General features: G+C 42.9%; 1 protein-coding gene across 3 annotated transcripts in view; it reads right to left on the reverse strand.

Annotated features, from left to right (window-relative positions):
• Positions 1 to 6,100: 6,100 nt before the first annotated feature.
• Positions 6,101 to 21,129, reverse strand: part of LRRC49 (leucine rich repeat containing 49) — a 99,590-nt gene continuing 84,561 nt past the window's right edge. For all 3 annotated transcript variants that reach the window (XM_061595644.1, XM_061595643.1, XM_061595641.1), the window contains 3 exons: positions 17,877 to 17,986; positions 16,410 to 16,563; positions 6,101 to 6,786 (listed from right to left, as the gene is read on the reverse strand). In XM_061595644.1, coding sequence (XP_061451628.1) covers positions 6,580 to 6,786; positions 16,410 to 16,563; positions 17,877 to 17,986 — 471 coding nt within the window. In that variant the 3' untranslated portion in view covers positions 6,101 to 6,579. The remainder of the gene's footprint in view (positions 6,787 to 16,409; positions 16,564 to 17,876; positions 17,987 to 21,129) is intronic.

Genomic DNA, 21,129 nt, shown 5'->3' on the forward strand with positions numbered 1-21,129 from the left:
CCCACTTGCCATTTAGCTTATCCTCTTCCAGGACTGCCTCCTACAGGGACTGTCCCACCAGGAATCCAAACCACTGAGTGGCTAATTGTAAACACAAATTATGTAAGTTTGGAAGAGCTGGTGGCCTGAAGACGCTTATTCCCCTCTTCCTTCACCAATCCTCTTCCCTTTCCTATCTTGTCTTTGGACTATTATAAAGCATAAGCCACACTGCGTGCTTTGGAAGAATATAAAAACGTAGGACGTAAATAAACAGACGTTTATAGAACTGTATCCTCTGTTCTTATTTAACTTGGGGCCATTTCACACATTATGCAGAGGCAAATGTGGGTTTGCTACAAAGGAACTTGACACTAATTACATCTTCCCAATGAGTGTAAGAGTACCAAACGTGTTGGAATCGCACATTATGCTTAAAACATCTTTTGGTGTGTGAAGCAGCCCTCTTTTAATGACAGAAGAGTCATTAAGTGGTTTGCTAAGACCATCAGCAATTTTCAAGTGGTGCATGGGGGAAAAGGTTTGGGGACTACTGCTCTAAATAGCTGCTATAAAATCCTTATTGTGTTTAAATGAAGTAATGAAAACAAGAGAGGCTATGCATCAAAGAGTGTACCATAGAATATGACCAACATTTCCCTGTGATTGCGCATTAGTAGTCCCGGGGAAACTATCATGGCAAGCTGTCACTCATGAAAGCTCATCTGCCATTTCTGATTTTCTTATTGAGAATGCAAAAAAGATTCTGGAAGGACCCAACAACTCCCTAGCCCTGGGCTCCTGCTGGAAGGAAGGGCAGAATATAAATCAAATAATAAATAAATAAACACAGTTCAAGAACAGCTGTCTTTCAGAACAGCAAAGAGTTCAATAGTGCTGGTGGTTCTTCTTTGTTTGAATGGATGCGCAGCCAATGCAAATGTGGCACACACTTGTAATTTGATGATCCATACCAACCGTCTTCATGAATTCTGCAAGGGGACCTGCCACAGGTGACAGATTATGCCTGGGCAATCTTTCAACTGAAGAAATCCAACCTGAATCAGCAGGTAACCAGGACACCAAATTCTCCTTGCTGCAAGAATTCTTCTTCAACTGAGGCGTGCAAATGAACAGATTAACCTGCACTTTGGAACATCACACTTTGCATACTCAACTGAATGCACTTGCCTGCCAATAAGGAATCTGAATAAAGCCAGAATAGAGATCAACAAGACAGATATACCAAGACAGATCTGCTAGCTGTTATTAGTTAGTTCAATTGATATTTATCTAAGATCAGCCTCCTGCACAAACCTGCTTGAGCTTTAAGATCCTTAGAAGCTCTTCCCTGTGTCCTCATGTTGTCAAGAGGGCTCTGAAGCTGTGCGCTCTAAGCCGAGTGCTCTGAAGGGCTCCATAGCTGCTTGACTGGAAGGGGTGTGGCCTGATAGCTATTGGCTTAAGGGTGTGGCCTGAGAACTGCTGAGGGCAACAAGCAGCAGCTGTGTGTCCTGGGACTTTTATTCTGTTTCCTGACTCCTAACTGAGCAGAGCAGAGCAGAGCAGAGGAAGCTGTCTCAGCTGGTCCACAGGAGAGGAGATACAAGCAAGCCAGCTTTCAGAAAGCAAGAGAACAGAGCGAGCAAACAGGGAGAGCAACTAGGAGTTTGACAAAGGAGCTCAACAGAGGTCAAGGGGAGGTCCCTAAAAAAAAAATTAGTAATTCTTCTTGTACAGCACCCTGCATACTAGTGTGACTCTCAAGGTTACCCTGAAGTAGGACAGGACAAAGCACAGGCCACTCCAAAACAAGTAGTTAGAAAGAAACAAAAGGTAGAAGAGAGTATGAATGGAAAGGATACTCCAGTTGTGACCTGCAAGGTGTGTGCCATGTTTGTTTTCTTGCCTGAGAACTTGGCGTACACGTGCAACAAGTGCCAGTTCGTGGCACTGTTGGAAGAAAAAGTGAGAGGCCTGGAATGGCAGGTGGCCACACTGAAGACTATAAGAGAAGATGAAGAGTTCTAAGACAGAACACTGGAACAACAGGAGCAAAGAGAAGTGGAGGTGGAAGAACAACAGCATGTGGTAGCAGAAGAGGAGACTGCTTTGGAGAGCAACAATGAAGTGGAGAAAACTTCGTGGGAAAGGGTGACAGGAGCAGGAGATCTAGAAGACACCCTTCACCAGTGGAACTATGGAACCGCTTTCAACCACTCGAGGAAGAGACTGGAGGACAGCCTGTGGTGGAATAATGACAGGAGACCCATGCGACAACGAGGAAGAGGCTGAAGCTCAATCAAGCAGGGCCAATGAAACCACGCCCCACAACAAGAAGAGAAGAGTACTAATAGTGGGAGACTCCCTATTGCATGGGATTGAAACCCAAGTATGCCAAGAAGATCTGTGGACTCCCAGGTATGCTATCTACCAGGAGGACGGATTAGAGATGTGACAGAAGGGTTGCCATCACTCATCAAGCCCACCGACATGTATCCTTATCCCTGTGGGAACAAATGATACTGCCAAACAGAGCTATGAAGAAATCACATCACACTTTGAAGCTCTGGGAAGGAAACTCAAGGACTTGGGGGCCTAGATAGTTTTTTCATCCATCCTTCCAGTACTAAGAAGAGTAGAAAAGGAAAGCAACCAGAGGATCAGCTATCCTGGACTTGATTCTAACCAATAGAGATGATTTCGTGGATGAAGTGGCAGTTATGGGAACTCTGGGGGAAAGTGACCACACCATACTTGAATTCTTGATTTTAACAGAAGCAAAAGCTGAGAGTAGCCATACGCGCCCCCTGGACTTCAGGAAAGCTGATTTCAATAAACTCAGAACAATTGTAAGTATGGTTCGATGGCAAGCGACCCTAATGAGAAAAGGAGTCCAAGATGGGTGGCAGTTTCTAAAAAAGGAAATTCTAAAAGTGCAATGGCAAGCAATTCCAACAAGGAAAAAAGGGGGAAACAGCAGAAGAAGCCAATGTGGCTTCACAAAAAGCTTAGAGATGACCTGGAAACAAAAAAAGACACATACAGGAAGTGGAAAGAAGACAAGGCCACAAATGAGAGTACACGCAGGTATCACGAAATTGCATGGATGGCGTCAGGAAGGCTAAAGCTGAGAATGAGCTGAGGCTAGCGAGGGATGCTAAAAGCAACAAAAAAGCTTTCTTTAGGTACATCCATAGTAAAAGACAGAGAAATGGTGGCACAGCTACTCAATGAGGATGGCAAAATGATAACACATGACAAAGAAAAGGAAGAAGTGCTCAGTTCCTACTTTGGCTCAGTCTTCTTCCAAAAAAGGGTCTATGACTCTCCCGGGAAACATGAAGTAGAAGGGGCCGGATTGGAGCCTGAGATTGATAGGCAAATGGTAAAGGAATACCAATCACTTTGAATGAGTTCAAATCGGCAGGGCCCGATAAATTGCATCCTAGAGTATTGAAGGAACTGGCTGAAGAACTCTCAGAAACGCTTTCTATTATCTTTGCGAAATCATGGAGGACTGGTGAAGTGCTGGATGACTGGAGGACAGCTAAAGGACAAAAAGGTGGAACCGGGGATCTACAGACCAGTCAGCCTAACATCAATCCCTGGAAAAACTCTGGAGCAGATTATAAAGCAGTCAATCTATAAGCACCTTGAAAACAATGCAGTGATTACTAGGAGCCAACATGGATTTATGAAGAACAAATCCTGCCAAACTAATCTTATCTCATTTTTTTATTGGGTAACCTCCCTTGTAGACTGTGGGAATGCTGTGGACATAATATATCTCAACTTCAGCAAAACTTTTGACAAAGTGCCCCATTATATTCTGATTAGCAAACTAGCTAAATCTGGGCTGGATGGAACAACTATCAGGTGGATCCACAGTTGGCTCCAGAATCGTACTCAAAGAGTGCTTATCAATGGTTCCTTCTCAAAATGGGTGGAAGTAACGAGTGGGGTACCATACGGCTCGGTCCTAGGCCCAGTGCTCTTCAACATTTTTATTAACGACTTGCACAGAACATGCTTATCAAATTTGCAGATGATACAAAATTGGAGGGCACCACTAATACAGCAGAAAACAGAAACAAAATTCAAAGGAACTTTGATAGGCTGGAGCATTGGGATGAAAACAACAGAATGAAATTTAACAGGGATAAATGCAAAGTTCTACACCTAGGAGCAAGAAACCAAATGCACAGTTATAAGATGGGGGATACTTGGCTCAGCAATACGACATACGAGAAGAATCTTGGAATTGTCATTGATCACAAGCTGAATATGAGCCAACAGTGCGATGTGGCTGCAAAAAAGGCAAATGCTGTATTAGGCGGCATTAACAGGAGTATAGTTTCCAAATTGCATGAAGTATTAGTTCTCCTCTATTCAGCACTGGTTAGGCCTCATCTTGAGTACTGCGTTCAGTTCTGGTCTCCACACTTCAAGAAAGATCCAGACAAACTGGAACAGGTTCAGAGGAGGGCAACAAGGATGATCAGGGGACTGGAAACAAAGCCCTATGAGGAGAGACTGAAAGAACTGGGCATGTTTAGCCTGGAGAAGAGAAGACTGAGGGGAGATATGAAAGCACTCTTCAAGTACATGAAAGGTTGCCACAGAGAAGAGGGCTGGGATGTCTCCTTAGTCGTCCCAGAGTGCAGGACACAGAATAATGGGCTCAAGTTGCAGGAAGCCAGATTTCGACTGAACATCAGGAAAAACTTCCTAACTGTTAGAGCCATACGACAATGGAACCAATTACCTAACGAGGTAGTGGGATCTCCGACACTGGAGGCATTCAAGAGGCAATTGGACAGCCATCTGTGGGGAATGCTTTGATTTGGAATCCTGCATTGAGCCTTGATGACCCTGTAGGCCCCTTCCAACTCTACTATTCTATGATTCCCCACTTTCCAAGGTGAGGTGAGTGGTGTGAATGCAGATACAACCATTTGGCTGAAAGTGTTGAAATGGTTTAGAATACTGCCTAGCACCCAAAATGTTTGATTTTTGACAAAAAAAAAGGCCTTTTCAATTTTTGAGGTTGCATCCAAAGTTAGTCCTACTCAGAGTAGACTCATTGAAACTGATGGATATGACTACTTTAGGAACATTAATTTCAATGGTTCTACTCTGAGTAGACCTTAGGTGGCTACAACCCTTAGGTTTTAATTCTGCAGGAAATTCCAACCCTTTCTGCCTGCTCTACCATTTTATTTGAGCTTTGCATTTTAATGTTTTAAAATGTTTGCATGCCACCGTGGCAGTCTTTTTAGACTAGGGATGTAGGATCTGGTGCCCCCCCAATACTTGTTTATTTATAAGATTCCTTACCCACCCTTCACCATAAGATCCCTCAGTGAGTTACAATATAATATATCATGATACCAACAAATCAAACAGTTGCAATTATAAAAACAAAGTAAAACCATTCCAGCTGGAACAGTATAGCTTCAGCAAAAGATGTGAGTCCCACAAAACAAAGTATCAATACAAAATATCAAAAATATCAAAAGACCAGGGTAAAGAGATGCATCTTCAGCATGTGGCAAAATCTGTGTAACAAAGATGGTAGGAGTACCTCTGGAGGGAGGGAGTTCCACAATTTAGGGGCTGCCGCAGGGAAAGCTCTCTCCTGCTCCATCACTCCCATCAGCTCCGGTCAGCATGGCCAATGGTCAGAGATTATCAGAGCTGTAGTCCAACAACATCTGGAGGGCCACAGGTTCCCCATCCCAGTTTGAGACTGTAGAGCAGGGGAATAAATCCTAAATAAGTAAGTATCTGCATGGCAAAAGGAACTTGACACTAATTCCATCTCCCTAATGTGTGTAGGAGTACCAAACATGTGTTAGAATTGCACATTATGCTTAATTGTTTTATATGTTAAAACAGTATTATATGTTGTATTTTTAATTATGTACGCCGCCTAGAGTGGCCGTTCATTCAGCCAGATAGGCGGCCTAAAAATAAAATTTTATTTTATTATTATTATTATAAAACATCTTTCTTAATGCTTGCAGGGTCTATTAGTAACTTTTGCTACTTACGCCCAGTATTACAGAGTTCCACCGTTACCAAAGCAAAACAATTATTTAAAAGCTCATGAGGTTGATAAACAGAATAATTTATTTATTTTTCAGTCCTCAAAATCCAGAATTTTTGACTGAGAAATTCCACCCCAACCCCAACTCGAGCAACAAGAGTGTCAAATGAGGAAAACAAATGAAAGGTTAAGGGCAAGAGAGAGTGGGGTTTCTTCCCTTAATACGAGAACTCTGGCACGCAAAGAATAGCAGCATCAGTAACAAAAAGGAGAGGAGTCAGTAAACCATGGCACAGATGCAAACGGAACTGCATATTGCTGCTTTAAGCCAATATATATATACTCACATTGGTGTATAATTGAACAAAGAAAAAGAAATTCATCTGGAAATGTGAAAGAGGGAACATTTTACTGTGTAAGCGAGGTTTCTTCAAGGCAACCTTTATATATTAAAAAAAACCCAATGTTCTAGGATGGTAATTTTTAAACCATTTTAGACCTTTGTGAAAAATACAGTGTGCTACTGAAGTGCAGGGAAAGCCATAACTCTATGATTTTTGATCGGCGATCCGCTGTAAGCAGAGCTTCCTGTAGGAATCCTTATTGCGAATCTCGATGACTGCGTCCCTGACGAGTTCAATGAACATTTGAGGCCAGAGTTTCTGCAAGGACTCATTTTTCATATTTATGTCAGCTGCTTCCTTCACTAAGTCTTGGATGTAGGAATGGCAGAAGTCCTTCCTTTCCTTCATTTCCTGTACAAAAGAACCATTGTCGAGGACAAAGATCAGGAAACAAATCCCTTTGGAACAGCAAACTTTAATTACAAAAATACCAGAGGCATAAGGGAAGCAGTGGCTGACACGTTACTCCCAAGAGAACAAGAGATACCAAAAGAGGTAAGGGGATCTGTATTTTGGGAGCAACTTCTAGCAGTGTAAGAGAATTCAAGTGTTTTGAGTGTTGCCAAGCTCCTTCAGTAGAAGGAAAGGAAGCTAATTTTCAGCTATAAAGCAAGAGAAGTGACGCTGAAAACAAAAATATGTTAGTGACTTCAGATGACTACCTGATGTCAAGGTATTTTCCACTTCAAACAAATATACAAAATAGTGGCCCAATTCAGATGTCAAGGTGAAAGCATGGCTTAGCCATTATTGCAATGTGCTCATGAGCATTCAGGGATGTTCAGGATATTACTTTCTCTTGCTTGGAATTTTTTTAATTTGGAAATATATTTTGTTGTCAATTATGGTATTTATTTATTTCCCGTAATATTTACAAACCATTAAACATTACAAAATTCTATAGCAGTGTACAATAACAATAAAAACACACAAAAAATGTTTGTATAAAAATACAATTTTTCAAATCAGTTTACCCCTTTCCCTTTGCTTTTCCACAAATGTATCAAAACATGGCAAAATAACAGTACAAATATATTGTGGCAGTAAAAATCAATCTGCAGCACAGGAAACAGCAGAAAATAATCCTAACAGCAGAAAAAGAATCAAACACTGAATGCCTTTTCAAAACCTCTCTAGAAAGAGGGAAAAGAGGGAGAGCTCTCTAGAGGAGTTCCATAATGGCACCATAAATATATCTTTGTTGTGTCTGAAGGACAAGAAACAAATCCGACACGTATATCTTGCAGGCCACAGAAGGGGAGAATTGTGTGCATGTTGAATTTATTGCCCTTCCAAACCTTACAAAGGCATTTCCATCAGTATTCATTTCCTTCTCTCTCCATGGTTTTAAGATACAAATAGTGAAAAGTAAAGGTTGTATTCAACTAAGTCCTACTCAGAGCAGACCCACTGAAATTAATGAACCCAAGTTAGTCATAGAATCATAGAATAGTAGAGTTGGAGGGGGCCTATAAGGCCATCAAGTCCAACCCCCTGCTCAATGCAGGAATCCAAATCAAAGCATTCCCGACAGATGGCTGTCCAGCTGCCTCTTGAATGCCTCCAGTGTTGGAGAGCCCACTACCTCTCTAGTAATTGGTTCCATTGTCATATGGCTCTAACAGTTAGGAAGTTTTTCCTGATGTTCAGCTGAAATCTGGTTTCCTGCAACTTGAGCCCATTATTCTGTGTCCTGCACTCTGGGACGATCGAGACGAGGTCCCGGCCTTCCTCTCCGTGGCAACCTTTCATGTACTTGAACAGTGCTATCATATCTCCCCTCAGTTTCTCTTCTCCAGGCTAAACGTGCCCAGTTCTTTCAGACTCTCCTCATAGGGCTTTGTTTCCAGTCCCCTGATCATCCTTGTTGCCCTCTTCTGAACCTGTTCCAGTTTGTCTGCATCCTTCTTAAAGTGTGGAGACCAGAACTGGACGCAGTACTCCAGATGAGGCCTAGCCAGTGCTGAATAGAGGGGAACTAATACTTCATGTGACTTGGATACTATACTTCTGTTAATGCAGCCTAATATAGCATTTGCCTTTTTTGCAGCCACATTGCACTGTTGGCTCATATTCAGCTTGTGATCAACAACAATTCCAAGATCCTTCTCACATCCGTATTGCTGAGCCAAGTATCCCCCATCTCATAACTGTGCATTTGGTTTCTTTTTCCTAAGTGTAGAACTTTGCATTTATCCCTGTTGAATTTCATTCTGTTGTTTTCAGCTCAATGCTCCAGCCTATCAAGGTCCCTTTGAATTTTGTTTTTGTCCTCCACAGTATTAGCTGTGCTCCCCAATTTTTCATCATCTGTAAATTTGATAAACATGCTCTGTATCTCCTCAACCAAGTCGTTAATAAAAACATTGAAGAGCACTGGGCCCAGGGCTGAGCCCTGTGGTACCCCACTCGTTACTTCCTCCCATTTTGAGAAGGAACCATTGATAGCACTCTTTGAGTATGATTCTGGAGCCAGCTGTGGATCCACCTGATAGTTGTTCCATCCTGCCCACATTTAGCTGGCTTGCTAATCAGAATATCATGGGACACTTTGTCAAAAGCTTTGGTGAAGTCGAGATATATTATGTCCACAGCATTCCCACAGTCTACAAGGAAGGTTAGCCGATCAATAAACAAGATAAGATTAGTTTGGCAGGATTTGTAGTCATGTCTACTAACTTCAAAGGGTCTACTCCAAGTAGGACTAGGACTGAGTACCACCCTAAACTTCCCACAGAGCCCTACTGCCAATATGTTAACATCTGGCAGAAACCAGTATGTGCTCCCCCTTGTATTTCATTTTGTTGAAAAATAGCAGCACCTAAAGAACAACAGTGCAATCCTAACCATGTCTACTCAGAAGTAAGTCCTATTGAATTCAATGGCGGTTGCTCCCAGGGAAGTGGGGTTAGGACTGCAGCCTAAAAAAGTAAGAGTGGTATTACCAGATACCCCACAGCATGTGCTTCTTTTAACATCACAACTGGCAGTCATCAGCTATTTGGATGTGATTATTAATGCTGCTAAAGTGCATTTCTTACAGTTGGCAGGCATTAGCCATTTGGATGCAGTAACTTACACTGTCAATATTGTTTTAAGTATATTGTTATATGAAACTGTTTGGTATATACACAAATTTATTCAGTGTACCTTAATATTGTGCCAGGCAGCATAATTTCTCATTGTTAGGTATTAAATTTATCTTTCTGCATTACACACACACACCTGTGCTGGATGCATTTTTTGATCAATGAGATCTAGAAAAACCATGCAATTTTGCCAAAGCCTGGCTTTATGGCTTCCCCCCAACAAAGCGGGAGGGCAGAATCTATTGTCACAGCATTGAGGCTTTCTTGTTCAATTATCCTAATCCCTTTTTATGAAGGCTTTCCACAAAGCCCTATAACAATTGGCCCTTTGGAAACTGCCACAGTGTTAAATCCAATTGATTTATAGCACAGCTGAAAATGTGAGGTTATGACTTGCTCCTCCAAGCCACACAGAATTGTTTTTAATGCGTAGTAAAAGAAGAGGCAAATCCCTTCCAGCTGCCTCCATCTAAAAACATAACATCCTCAGTGGTAAAATAGCTGTCACATTTATGGTAACAGTTTGCTGTTGATGACAAGTTGAATTGGCATTTAATGCTCATTTCGCTTGTTTCCATAGGATGTTCCGCAAAATCTACAGCAGGGGTAGCCAATGTGGTGCCCTCCAGATTTTTGCTGGGCTCCAACTCCCATTAGACCTAGACAACATGGCCAGTGGTCACAGATAACGGGAACTGAAGCCCAACGACATTGGGGGAACACCACATTGGCTACCTCTGATTTACAGCCACATATAGAATGCTGCCTTTCCTAACAATGGGCACCTTGCTACACACTGCACCTTACTCGATTGCAAGATTCCTCAAAGGACCTATTTTGCTATTTTTTGCAATAGAATGGAAATGGAGAGTAAAGCCTTGCCATTACTTTGCCTCTTATACTATTCACTGCTTTAAATCCTGTTACACAGCCTCACTTTTCTTGTTCTTTAATAAGGATTTTACAGACATGGCTCTATGTGCTGAGAAGGCCCCCAATTTAAATCTGACCTTGGCAATGAAAGCACTAGCTGGCCTTGGCCATTTCTCAACCTCAGCCCCCACCTATTAATATATAATAGGTGATACCATGCCCTGGTCATACGCAGGCCAGACTATTTTAATATGTTATGGATGAGGATGCCTTTGAAGACTACTCGAAATCTACAATTGGTTCAGAAAATGGAAGGTAGACTATCGATTGAGAGCAGCTCAACAGAGCCTATCGGGTACTTAGGAGTAGAAAGAGAAAGAAAAATTCTCTGGGTGAATGACTGGAGCCGACGTGAGAGATTTGGATTCTGGGACCATGGGCTACGCTTCCTGGAAGATGGACTGCTGGCAAGTGATGGGCTGCACAAGGACTGGGAAGAATGTGTTTGGCCACAGCAGGGAGAAATTCATCAGGAGAGCTTTAAACTGAATCGTAAGGGGGAGGGACACATAAACTTGACAGTAACAGCTAACAAAAGCTTGTGCACAACAAAAGGAACTGAGGGAACAGCTCTAATAGGGCCCAGTAATAATAATGTTCATAAAAATGTAGTAAGGAAGCCAGGCCATAAATTACATGGTCTTCGATGCCTGTATACTAATGCCCAGAGTAAGGGAAACAAACAGGACAAACTTGAACTCTTTTTGGAAGAGGGTGCAATGCCATCAGCCCTCAAGGAGGCAGTGATAAAACCCATCTTGAAAAAGCCCTCCTTGGATCCCCAAGAGTTGAACAACTTTCGCCCAGTCTCTAACTTACCATTCTTGGGCAAGGTGATAGAGCGAGTGGTGGCTAAACAACTACAGATGCACTTGGATGAAGCGGATTATTTAGATCCATTCCAATCGGGCTTCAGGACTGGACATGGAACTGAAACAGCCTTGGTCGCCCTGGTAGATGATATGAGGAGGGCGTTGGATAGGGGAGAATATACCTTCCTCGTCCTCCTGGATCTCTCAGCGGCTTTTGATACCGTTGACCACGGTATCTTGTTAAATCGCCTAGAGGGATTGGGAATAGGGGGCACTGTTTTACAGTGGTTCCATTTCTGTCTCTCAGGCAGGCACCAACGGGTAGCATTGGGGGATGAGGTTTCAGACCCTTGGCCTCTTAATTGCGGAGTGCCACAGGGTTCTATCCTCTCCCCCATGCTATTTAACATCTATGTGAAGCCGCTGGGAGCCATCATCAGGAGTTTTGGGCTGCAGTGTCACCAATATGCGGATGACACCCAGCTCTATCTCTCATTTAAGTCCTCACCAGAGTTGGCTGTGAAGACCATGTCCAAGTGCCTGGAGTCCATCAGTGGATGGATGGGCGAGAACAAGCTGAAGCTAAATCCCGACAAGACCGAGGTGTTACTCGTGGGTGATAAGAGAAGGTTGAGAGACATCGACTTGATGTTTAACGGGGTGAGATTACCCCTGAAGGACCAGGTCCGCAGCCTAGGGGTCATTCTTGACTCCCAGCTGTCCATGGAGGCTCAGGTCTCGGCAGTGAGCCGGGCAGCTTGGTATCAATTACATCTGATACAGAGGCTGCGACCCTACCTTCCTGTACAACTGCTCCCACGAGTGATACATGCCCTGGTCTCCCCTCGCTTAGACTATTGTAATGCGCTCTACGTGGGGTTACCCTTGAAAACGGTCCGGAAACTCCAACTGGTACAGAATGCGGCAGCACGCTTGATTAAGCGTAGCCGTCACCGGGAACATATCACCCCGGTGTTGATAGATCTTCACTGGCTACCAGTGGTTTGCCAGGCCCAATTCAAGGTGTTGGTATTGACCTTTAAAACCCTATACGGTTTCGGCCCGGTTTATCTGAAGGACCACCTCCAGTATCACCAATTAGGCCGCCTTACAAGATCAGCCACGCAGGACCTCCTCTCGGTCCCATCGGTCAAAACAGCTCGGCTGGTGCGGACCAGAGAGAGGGCGTTCTTGGTTGTGGCCCCCACCCTCCGGAACTCTCTCCCCTACGATCTCCAACATGCCTCCTCCCTGATGAGTTTTCGCCGAGCTTTAAAGACCTGGCTATTCAGGCAGGCCTACAGGAACTTCGAGGTGGATTAGTTTCTGATGTATTAATTGATGTTTTTGATGTTAGTTTAATTGATGAATGTGTTTGAATTGTGTATTGTATTTTATCATGCTGCTGTAAGTCGCCTAGAGTGTCCGTTAATTCGGACAGATAGGCGACTAACAAATAAAATTTTATTATTATTATTATTATTATTATTATATTAATACATGAGAGTAAATACGACTTGATAGGTATAACTGAAACTTGGTGGGATGATTCCCATGACTGGAATACAGCAATTGAAGGATATAACTTGTTCAAAAAGAACAGAAGGAATAGAAAGAGAAGTGGAATTGCGCTATATGTTAAAAATATATATCCCTGCACAGAAATACAGGAGAATGAGCTTGGTAGCTCCACTGAGAGTATTTTAATAAAATTAATGGGTCAAGGAATAAAAGGAACATTGTCAGTCTACTATTGACCACCCAACCAAGGAGAAGACACGGATGAAACTTTTGCAAATTGCTAATGTTTCGAGGAGAAGTGATGATTAGAGTAATGGGGGACTCTAATTACCCCAATATCTGTTAGGAGACAAATTCTGCCAAACATGGCCCCTCCAAGAAATTTCTGACTTGCGTTGGAGATAATTGTCTCCTACAGACAGTGGAGGAAGGAACTAGAAGATCAGCTCTCCTTGACGGGATTCTACCAATAGAGATGACTTGGTGGATGAAATGGCAGTTACAGGAACTCTGGGAGAAAGTGACCATGCTATACTTGAGTTCTTGATTTTAAAGGAAGCAAAAGCTGAGAGTAGCCATATGTGTACCCCGAACTTCAGGAAAGCCGATTTTAATAAACTTTGAACAATGGTAGGGAAGGTTCTGTGGCAAGCGACCCTAATGAGAAAAGGAGTCCAAGATGGGTGGCAGTTTCTAAAAAAGGAAATTCTAAAAGTGCAATGGCAAGCAATTCCAACAAGGAAAAAAGGGGGAAACAGCAGAAGAAGCCAATGTGGCTTCACAAAAAGCTTAGAGATGACCTGGAAACAAAAAAAGACACATACAGGAAGTGGAAAGAAGACAAGGCCACAAATGAGAGTACACGCAGGTATCACGAAATTGCATGGATGGCGTCAGGAAGGCTAAAGCTGAGAATGAGCTGAGGCTAGCGAGGGATGCTAAAAGCAACAAAAAAGCTTTCTTTAGGTACATCCATAGTAAAAGACAGAGAAATGGTGGCACAGCTACTCAATGAGGATGGCAAAATGATAACACATGACAAAGAAAAGGAAGAAGTGCTCAGTTCCTACTTTGGCTCAGTCTTCTTCCAAAAAAGGGTCTATGACTCTCCCAGGAAACATGAAGTAGAAGGGGCAGGATTGAAGCTTGAGATTGATAGGCAAATGGTAAAGGAATACCAATCACTTTGAATGAGTTCAAATCGGCAGGGCCCAAAATACAGCATCCTAGAGTATTGAAGGAACTGGCTGAAGAACTCTCAGAACCGCTGTCTATTATCTTTGCGAAATCATGGAGGACTGGTGAAGTGCCACATGATTGAAGGAGAGCTAAAGGGTAAAAAGGAGGAACCAGGGAACTACAGACCAGTCAGTCTAACATCAATCCCTGGAAAAACTCTGGAGCAGATTATAAAGCAATCAATCTATAAGCACCTTGAAAACAATGCAGTGATTACTAGGAGCCAACATGGATTTATGAAGAACAAATCCTGCCAAACTAATCTTATCTCATTTTTTGATTGGGCAACTTCTCTTGTAGACTGCGGGAATGCTGTGGACATAATATATCTCAACTTCAGCAAAGCTTTTGACAAAGTGCCCCAAGATATTCTGAGTAGCAACCTAGCGAAATGTGGGCTGGATGGAACAATTATCAGGTGGATCCACAGTTGGCTCCAGAATCGTACTCAAAGAGTGCTTATCAATGGTTTCTTCTCAAACTGGGGGGAGGTAACAAGTGGGGTACTGCAGGGCTCAGTCCTGGGCCAGTGTTCTTCAACATTTTTATTAATTACTTGGGTGAGGAGGTGCAGGGAATGCTTATCAAATTTGCAGATGATAAAAAAAGCTAATACCCTGGAAGACAGAAACAAAATTCAAAGTGATCTTGATAGGCTGGAGCACTGGGCTGAAAACAACAGAATGAAATTTAACAGGGATAAGTGCAAAGTTCTACACCTAGGAAAAAGAAACCAAATACACAGTTATAAGATGGGGGATACTTGGCTCAGTAATACTACATACGAGAAGGATCTTGGGATTGTTGTTGATCACAAGCTGAATATGAAGGAACAGTCTGATGTGGCTGCAAAAAAAGGCAACTGCTATTTTAGGCTGCATTGACAGAAGTATAGTTTACAAATCACATGAAATATTGGTTCCCCTCTATTTGGCACTGATTAGGCCTTATCTTGAGTACTGCATCCAGTTCTGGTCTCCACACTTTAAGAAGGATGCAGACAAACTGGAACAGATTCAGAGGAGGGCAACAAGGATGATGAGGGGACTAGAAACAAAGCCCTATGACAGACTGAAAGAACTGGGCATGTTTAGCCTGGAAAAGAGAAACTGTGGGGAGATATGATAGCACTCTTCAAGTACTTGAAAGTTGCCACACAGAGGAGGGCCAGGATCTCTTCTTGATCATTCCACAGTGTAGAACATGGAATAATGGGCTCATGTTACAGGAAGCCAGATTTCAACTGAGCATCAGAAAAAAATCCCTAACTGTTAGAGCAGTGCAATAATGGAACCAATGACCTCAGGAGGTGGTGGGCTCTCCAACACTGCAGGCATTCAAGATGCAGCTGGACAGCCACCTGTCAGGTATGCTTTAAAGTTGGATTCCTGTATTGAGCAGGGGGTTGGACTAGATGGCCTTGTAGACCCTTTCCAACTCTATGATTCTACAATCTCATCAGCTTTAAAGCAACAACACTGAAATGGTCTATTGCCAGAGAGGTTTGCCTGGATTCAAATGTGTTCACCACCTCTGGAGAAAAAGGCTGTTTTAATCTGTTTATTGTGACTTTGGGCTGCAACCCTGAACACAACTGCCTGGGAACGCATGCTATTGAATCCAACGGGCTTACATCTGACTAGACACATATAAGGTCACCACTTGGAGGTCTTCCCTAAACATCACAAAAACTTTTTGAACAAAGTAAATTAATCAACTGTGCCAAACAAACTTACCCAAAGCGCTGCACTTAAGAGGCACCTGGAGTGTGTGAAAGGATAAGAAAACTACCTGAATTCTAGAGGGCTACCAGGGTGGTGGTAGTAGCAGTAGAGGATACAGTATATCTCTCTCTCACACACACAAAGAGCCACCTTTTGCTGTTCTCCCCCGCAACTGATTCAACCATGAATTTTAAACCACCTGGGAGCTCTTATGGCTGCAAGGCGGTCAATGAAAATAAATAAATCTGTATTTGTTCATTCCCAACTGTACATCCACACTAAATATATATCTACAGGTTTTTGCCAGTGAAACCCAAACCTGTTTATATTCATTTTACGGCAGAATAAAGAGGGAGAGGGGGGAGAAAGAGTATGCCTTTGTGTAAGTCCAGCCTGTCCATCTCCATTTACAACAAATGTATGTGTGTCAGTTTTATGGATACTTTTAATAGTGCTACTTGTAGGTTGTAGAGCCAGAGGTATCAGTTATGTCCCAGTTAAATCTTGAAATAAACTGTTTTACTGGATGGAAGTCAGCTGTGCTGTTTCAAGCAAAAGAAAATATATAAGAAACTGATTAAAAAGTAGATGAGCTACCGCAACAGAAACAAACAGTTGGGATTTTTCATACCGCCTGTTCCACCCAGGCTCCTTACCTCCAACTTTTCTGTCTGGGAATCTCTTGTGGTGTAATTCAAAGTCAACCTACTGGCATTTTCTCCTCCCAGCTTTCGGCGGTCGTGGCCATCCTCACTTGCGCTCCCCAATTTCTTCCCCTTTGCCTCCAAAAGATAACACAATTGTTTCTTCCTAAGGACAGACAGAAAAAAGAGAAAGAGCGAGAGATTTACAGGACTGAATTATAGCAGATCCTTGTTGGCAATTGCATGACTGGCCTTTCATTTGTATTTGTCCATTTAAAATCATGAGAATGAGTTCCCAGTTTACTGCACATCTCATTGCCTGATGCATCCAAGGTATTTATCTGTTATCTCAGATCTGCAACCCCTTAATATACATATTTGACAGATATTATAAATGAGTCTCCAAAAACAAGAAAAGCGGTGGGGGCCGAGAAATCTTAAAAAGGTGGAGGGGGGCAGAAATGAAAACTGAAAAAAAGTAATAGTCAAAACTAAATATTTCATTTATTCAATTTTATATGAAAGTTTCTGTCCTGCTCTTAAGGTGCCATGCATCATTCAGGGCGGCTTACAACATTTCAAAATCACAAAACAATAAAAAATATATTAAAATACACAACAAATCGTTTTAAAAGCCACAACAACAGAGATAATCTGGCCCCAGCAGGAAAACCCTGTGTTTTTGTCAGCTTACAAAAAGCATCCAGAGAGGGGGCCATCCATACTGGTGCAGACACTAAAAAGGCCCTGTCTCTTGTCATCATCAAACCATAATATATGACCTAGGGTTTCTTTTGTTAAGTGGTTCACAAATTCTTCTAAATAAATAAATGATTACTTATCATTTTTTAAAAAAATATTCTGCCTTTTCATAGGAGTATTCAAGGAGGACTTTGACAATTAGAGGGTAACACAATACAAATAATAGGATAAAAAGCTGAAGCACACATGGAGGTCAACATACTGAAGAGGCAGATTTAAAACAGCAGCAAGAGCAGCCACTTAACCCCTTCATCACACAATTCTGACCAACCCACCAAAATAAAATGGTCTTCACTGTAGCGAAGGGGCCAGGTGAACCCCTTTGAGGAGGATGTTCTAGATTTTGGGTACCTCTACCAGGTACCTACCAACTCTGCAGGCAACAGCAGGGGACTTGAAGGAGGGTCTCCAATTTGGAATGGAGTTCTCAAGCAGGCTCGTAAGTCGGGGCAGGCAAATTAAGCACAAGCTGTCCGTCTAACCCTACATTGTCCATTCCAACTGGCAACCCCTATGTCTCAAGATACAGTCTTCCCCAGCCCTGTTATCAGACATCTTTTCTTATCCCCCCTCCAGTTTACATGTGCATGAATTTACTTTGTGAATGGGGAAGCAATATGCCAGGGAGCTCTATGCACTGATAACTGGGCATGACTGGCTTTCATATCAGAATCTTTGCTTCCAAGGAATCCCTACAAAGCAAAGTGACTCTTGTACCTGCAATCTCCAAGCAACGAAAGTAGGCGGCAATAGGGAACGTCTGAAGATGCTACATAGGCTAAGACACCAAAGAGTTTTTCGGCCATAACCATGTCGTTCTGTGTTACCTGCAAAAGGGGAAAGATGGAGGGGCTGACACGGGTGCAACCTGGGCCACAGTGATGCGCTCCAAAGTGCTTCCAATTTCATCAGAAGAAGTGTCTACAATGTTCCAAAAATTTTGACTTGGCTTGGCAGCCACTCATGATTTCTGGTAACTAGAGGGGGTCAGGACTCCCATGTCCACACCCACAGAGACAAGTATGTCCTTTTGGTATTAACTGCTGAGTGTGGAGTTTTTGCCGGAGGGGAGCAGCTGGAAACACCTGTGTGTATCAGTCCCCCTGCCATTTTGACAAAAGTGCTCTCTGCCCTCCCTCTACTGCCGAAGGCTTCTTACTCCTATAATAGATTATGCTAGAGATTTTCCTGCTGGTCACCAGAATTAAAATTAAAGGTTGCCAATGGCTACAGTATTTGTGGACTCCTTGGTTTAATATGCAGTAAAATCTCTCCCACTGAAACAAATGTGACTTAAAAGTGTTTACTTTTGGGTGGCTTGCACCCACTCTCATCCGCCATTCAAAGAGCCCTTTCTGTAGTATGCAGAAGTGCTTTGCAAACCTCCTCCTTTCTCTTTCACAGCCATCATATCAAATAGGTCATTTTTATTTTCATTTTGCAGACAGAGAACTAAAACTGACATGCAACTTGTCGGAGACCATGCAGCAAAGACTACAACTGAGCTGACAATTATTTATGCTACTACAGTAGGGCCCATTCATACGGCAGGTTCCATTCCAGGCCCCCGCCGAAAGGCAAAAACCGCCGGAAAGCAGGGCCCTACTCAGCTGTAGCATGCGAGCTCCCTGCACTACATCTGATCAGCTGTAGCACGCGATCAGCTGGAGCACGCAAGCTCCCCGTGCTACAGCTGACAGGGATCAGCTGGAGCAGGAGAGCTCCCTGCGCTACAGCTGACAGGGATCAGGTGGAGTACAAGAGCTCCCCTCAGCTGTAGCACACGATCAGCTGTAGCACGCAAGCTCCCCACACTACAGCTGATTGTGAGCTCCAGCTGATCAGCTGTAGCGTGGGGAGCTCGTGTACTCCAGCTGATCCCTGTCAGCTGATCCCTATCCCTGTCCAGCTGATCCCTATCCCTGATAGCTGTCAGCTGGAGCGCAGTGGCTGGAGCTCCCCGCACTACAGCTGATCACCCCGCTGGCACTGCCGTATTAGCGGAACGCCGACAAGTGGGGCCCTACTGTATTGCAGACAATAATACACAGCATTTCAAAGCATTTTACACAATCATCCTTCCAACAACCTTGTAGGAGGACAATATTTTTATCACCTCCAGATAGCAACTTCCACTTCCATGGCAACAAGGCTAGGATTTGGGCCTCGTCCCATGAGCTCACTGCATCACTCATGGAACAAGCTGCACAACAGCCTTTCCCAATGTGGTGCCGTAGCCTTTCTACAATTATCTTTCAAAACCACAATACCTAAACTCTCTCTCTGCAGTTTATACTAACAGCCCTATAAGGTACAACAGCATCCCCTTCTCCCATATTGTTGATGTGGGGCTGCGTCAGGTTGACAGAGAGATTGGCTGAGTTCATACATAAAGCAAAACCACTGATAGTGTTACCAGGTTTAGCCACAGAGAGCCTCAGGATGACACAATCCCCCTTTACTCCTCCAGTATGGCTTCAAGGAGAAGGTTGGAAGCTTCCACTTCTGTTTTAGATTCACTGCAGTTTAGCTTTATACTCAATCACTACATGGTTAACCTTAAATCTGGATTGCTGAAACAAACCAGTTTCATAAACCAAGGTTTGAAACTGGCTTGTTTCAATAAAACAGGGGTAGGGAATCTGTGGCTGTCCAGATGTTGTTGGACTACAGCTCCCAAAATCCCTGACCATGCTGGCTGGGATTAATAGGAACTGAAGTCCAATAGCATCTGGAAGACCACAGGTTCCCCCTCCCTGCAACAAAACACTGCTAAGATTAACCACAGTTTGTGTCCGGGTTCTAGTATCACAACAAACGGTGGTTAATCTAAAACAGAAGCAAAATGATTCTGAACTCTTCCTCATGGCTGCGTTACAGGAAGAGAGGCAAGCTTGCTGCAGCTTGTCCTTGTAATGCCAAGCCATGGTTTGGTGTTACACTGCTGGTCTTGGACCGAATTAAATAAATTCAATTCAATTCAGTTTGGTGTTACATTCAAATGCAGCCAATGGCTTGCCTACTGAGCTTTTGGCTCAGCCAAGGTTGGAATCAGGGGCCTCACTCACAACCCATACACCACAGCAGCTGGCACTTGTTGTCAACCCCTGTCCAGTAATCTAATACACCTATCAAAGAACAGGAACAGTATATCCTTTTAGATTTTCAAACATTTAAATTGCATAGCATCCCCAATAGGTCACAGATAAATGGGGGTGGGGAATGTTGAATTTTGCTTGATAATACCAGATGGTTCTAAAATGTTCTCATAAAGATAGTTACATTTAGCTAAGAAAAATGTCCATTCTAAGATAATGTTAGAAATTTAATGGCATGTTCTCCTTCATAAGATCCTAAATTACTAGCAGGGAAGTATTCCCTGACTTTCTTTTTCCTCCCTGCGGGAGGTTTCAGTTAAGTTTAGTAATTTGTCCCCCCCCCCAAAGCACTCTGCTCCACGATTAATGTGTGCCAAAAAAGAACTGGAAAGTATATCTTACAATTTGTACATCTAGATATATTTCATTAGTTATCTGATACAAGCCCAGGTTGTAACAAATTATAAACAATGGTTTCTAATTCGCAGTAAATTTAAGGGTTTCCTGTATGACCAATATCACCAATTAAACAAACCACACTAATCAAAAGACAGAATAGTTAAAAAAAACAAAACCCTGCAGTGCACATTTTAATTTTTATTCTTTTCCTTCCTGATCTCAGGATTTCTTGCCTAGTTCCTCCAATGACAACATTTTCTCATTTTTTTACTGTTGGAATTAGAGCTGGCTCAGTTGATGGGTCTGTTGGCTTACTTCGGCACACACACAAAAATGGTGCAAACTATTAACATGTAAGCAATGCAACACAGAACAGGAAGAACTCTCACAAATCCTTCATAACTGGGGCATGCTGGGGATGAGGGGATAGCCCTGCTCAAGAAAGTGCTGTGGAATCTAAGCAGAGCTTAGAA

Source organism: Rhineura floridana, chromosome 14, assembly GCF_030035675.1.
Source record: "Rhineura floridana isolate rRhiFlo1 chromosome 14, rRhiFlo1.hap2, whole genome shotgun sequence".
NCBI lineage: Eukaryota > Metazoa > Chordata > Lepidosauria > Squamata > Rhineuridae > Rhineura > Rhineura floridana.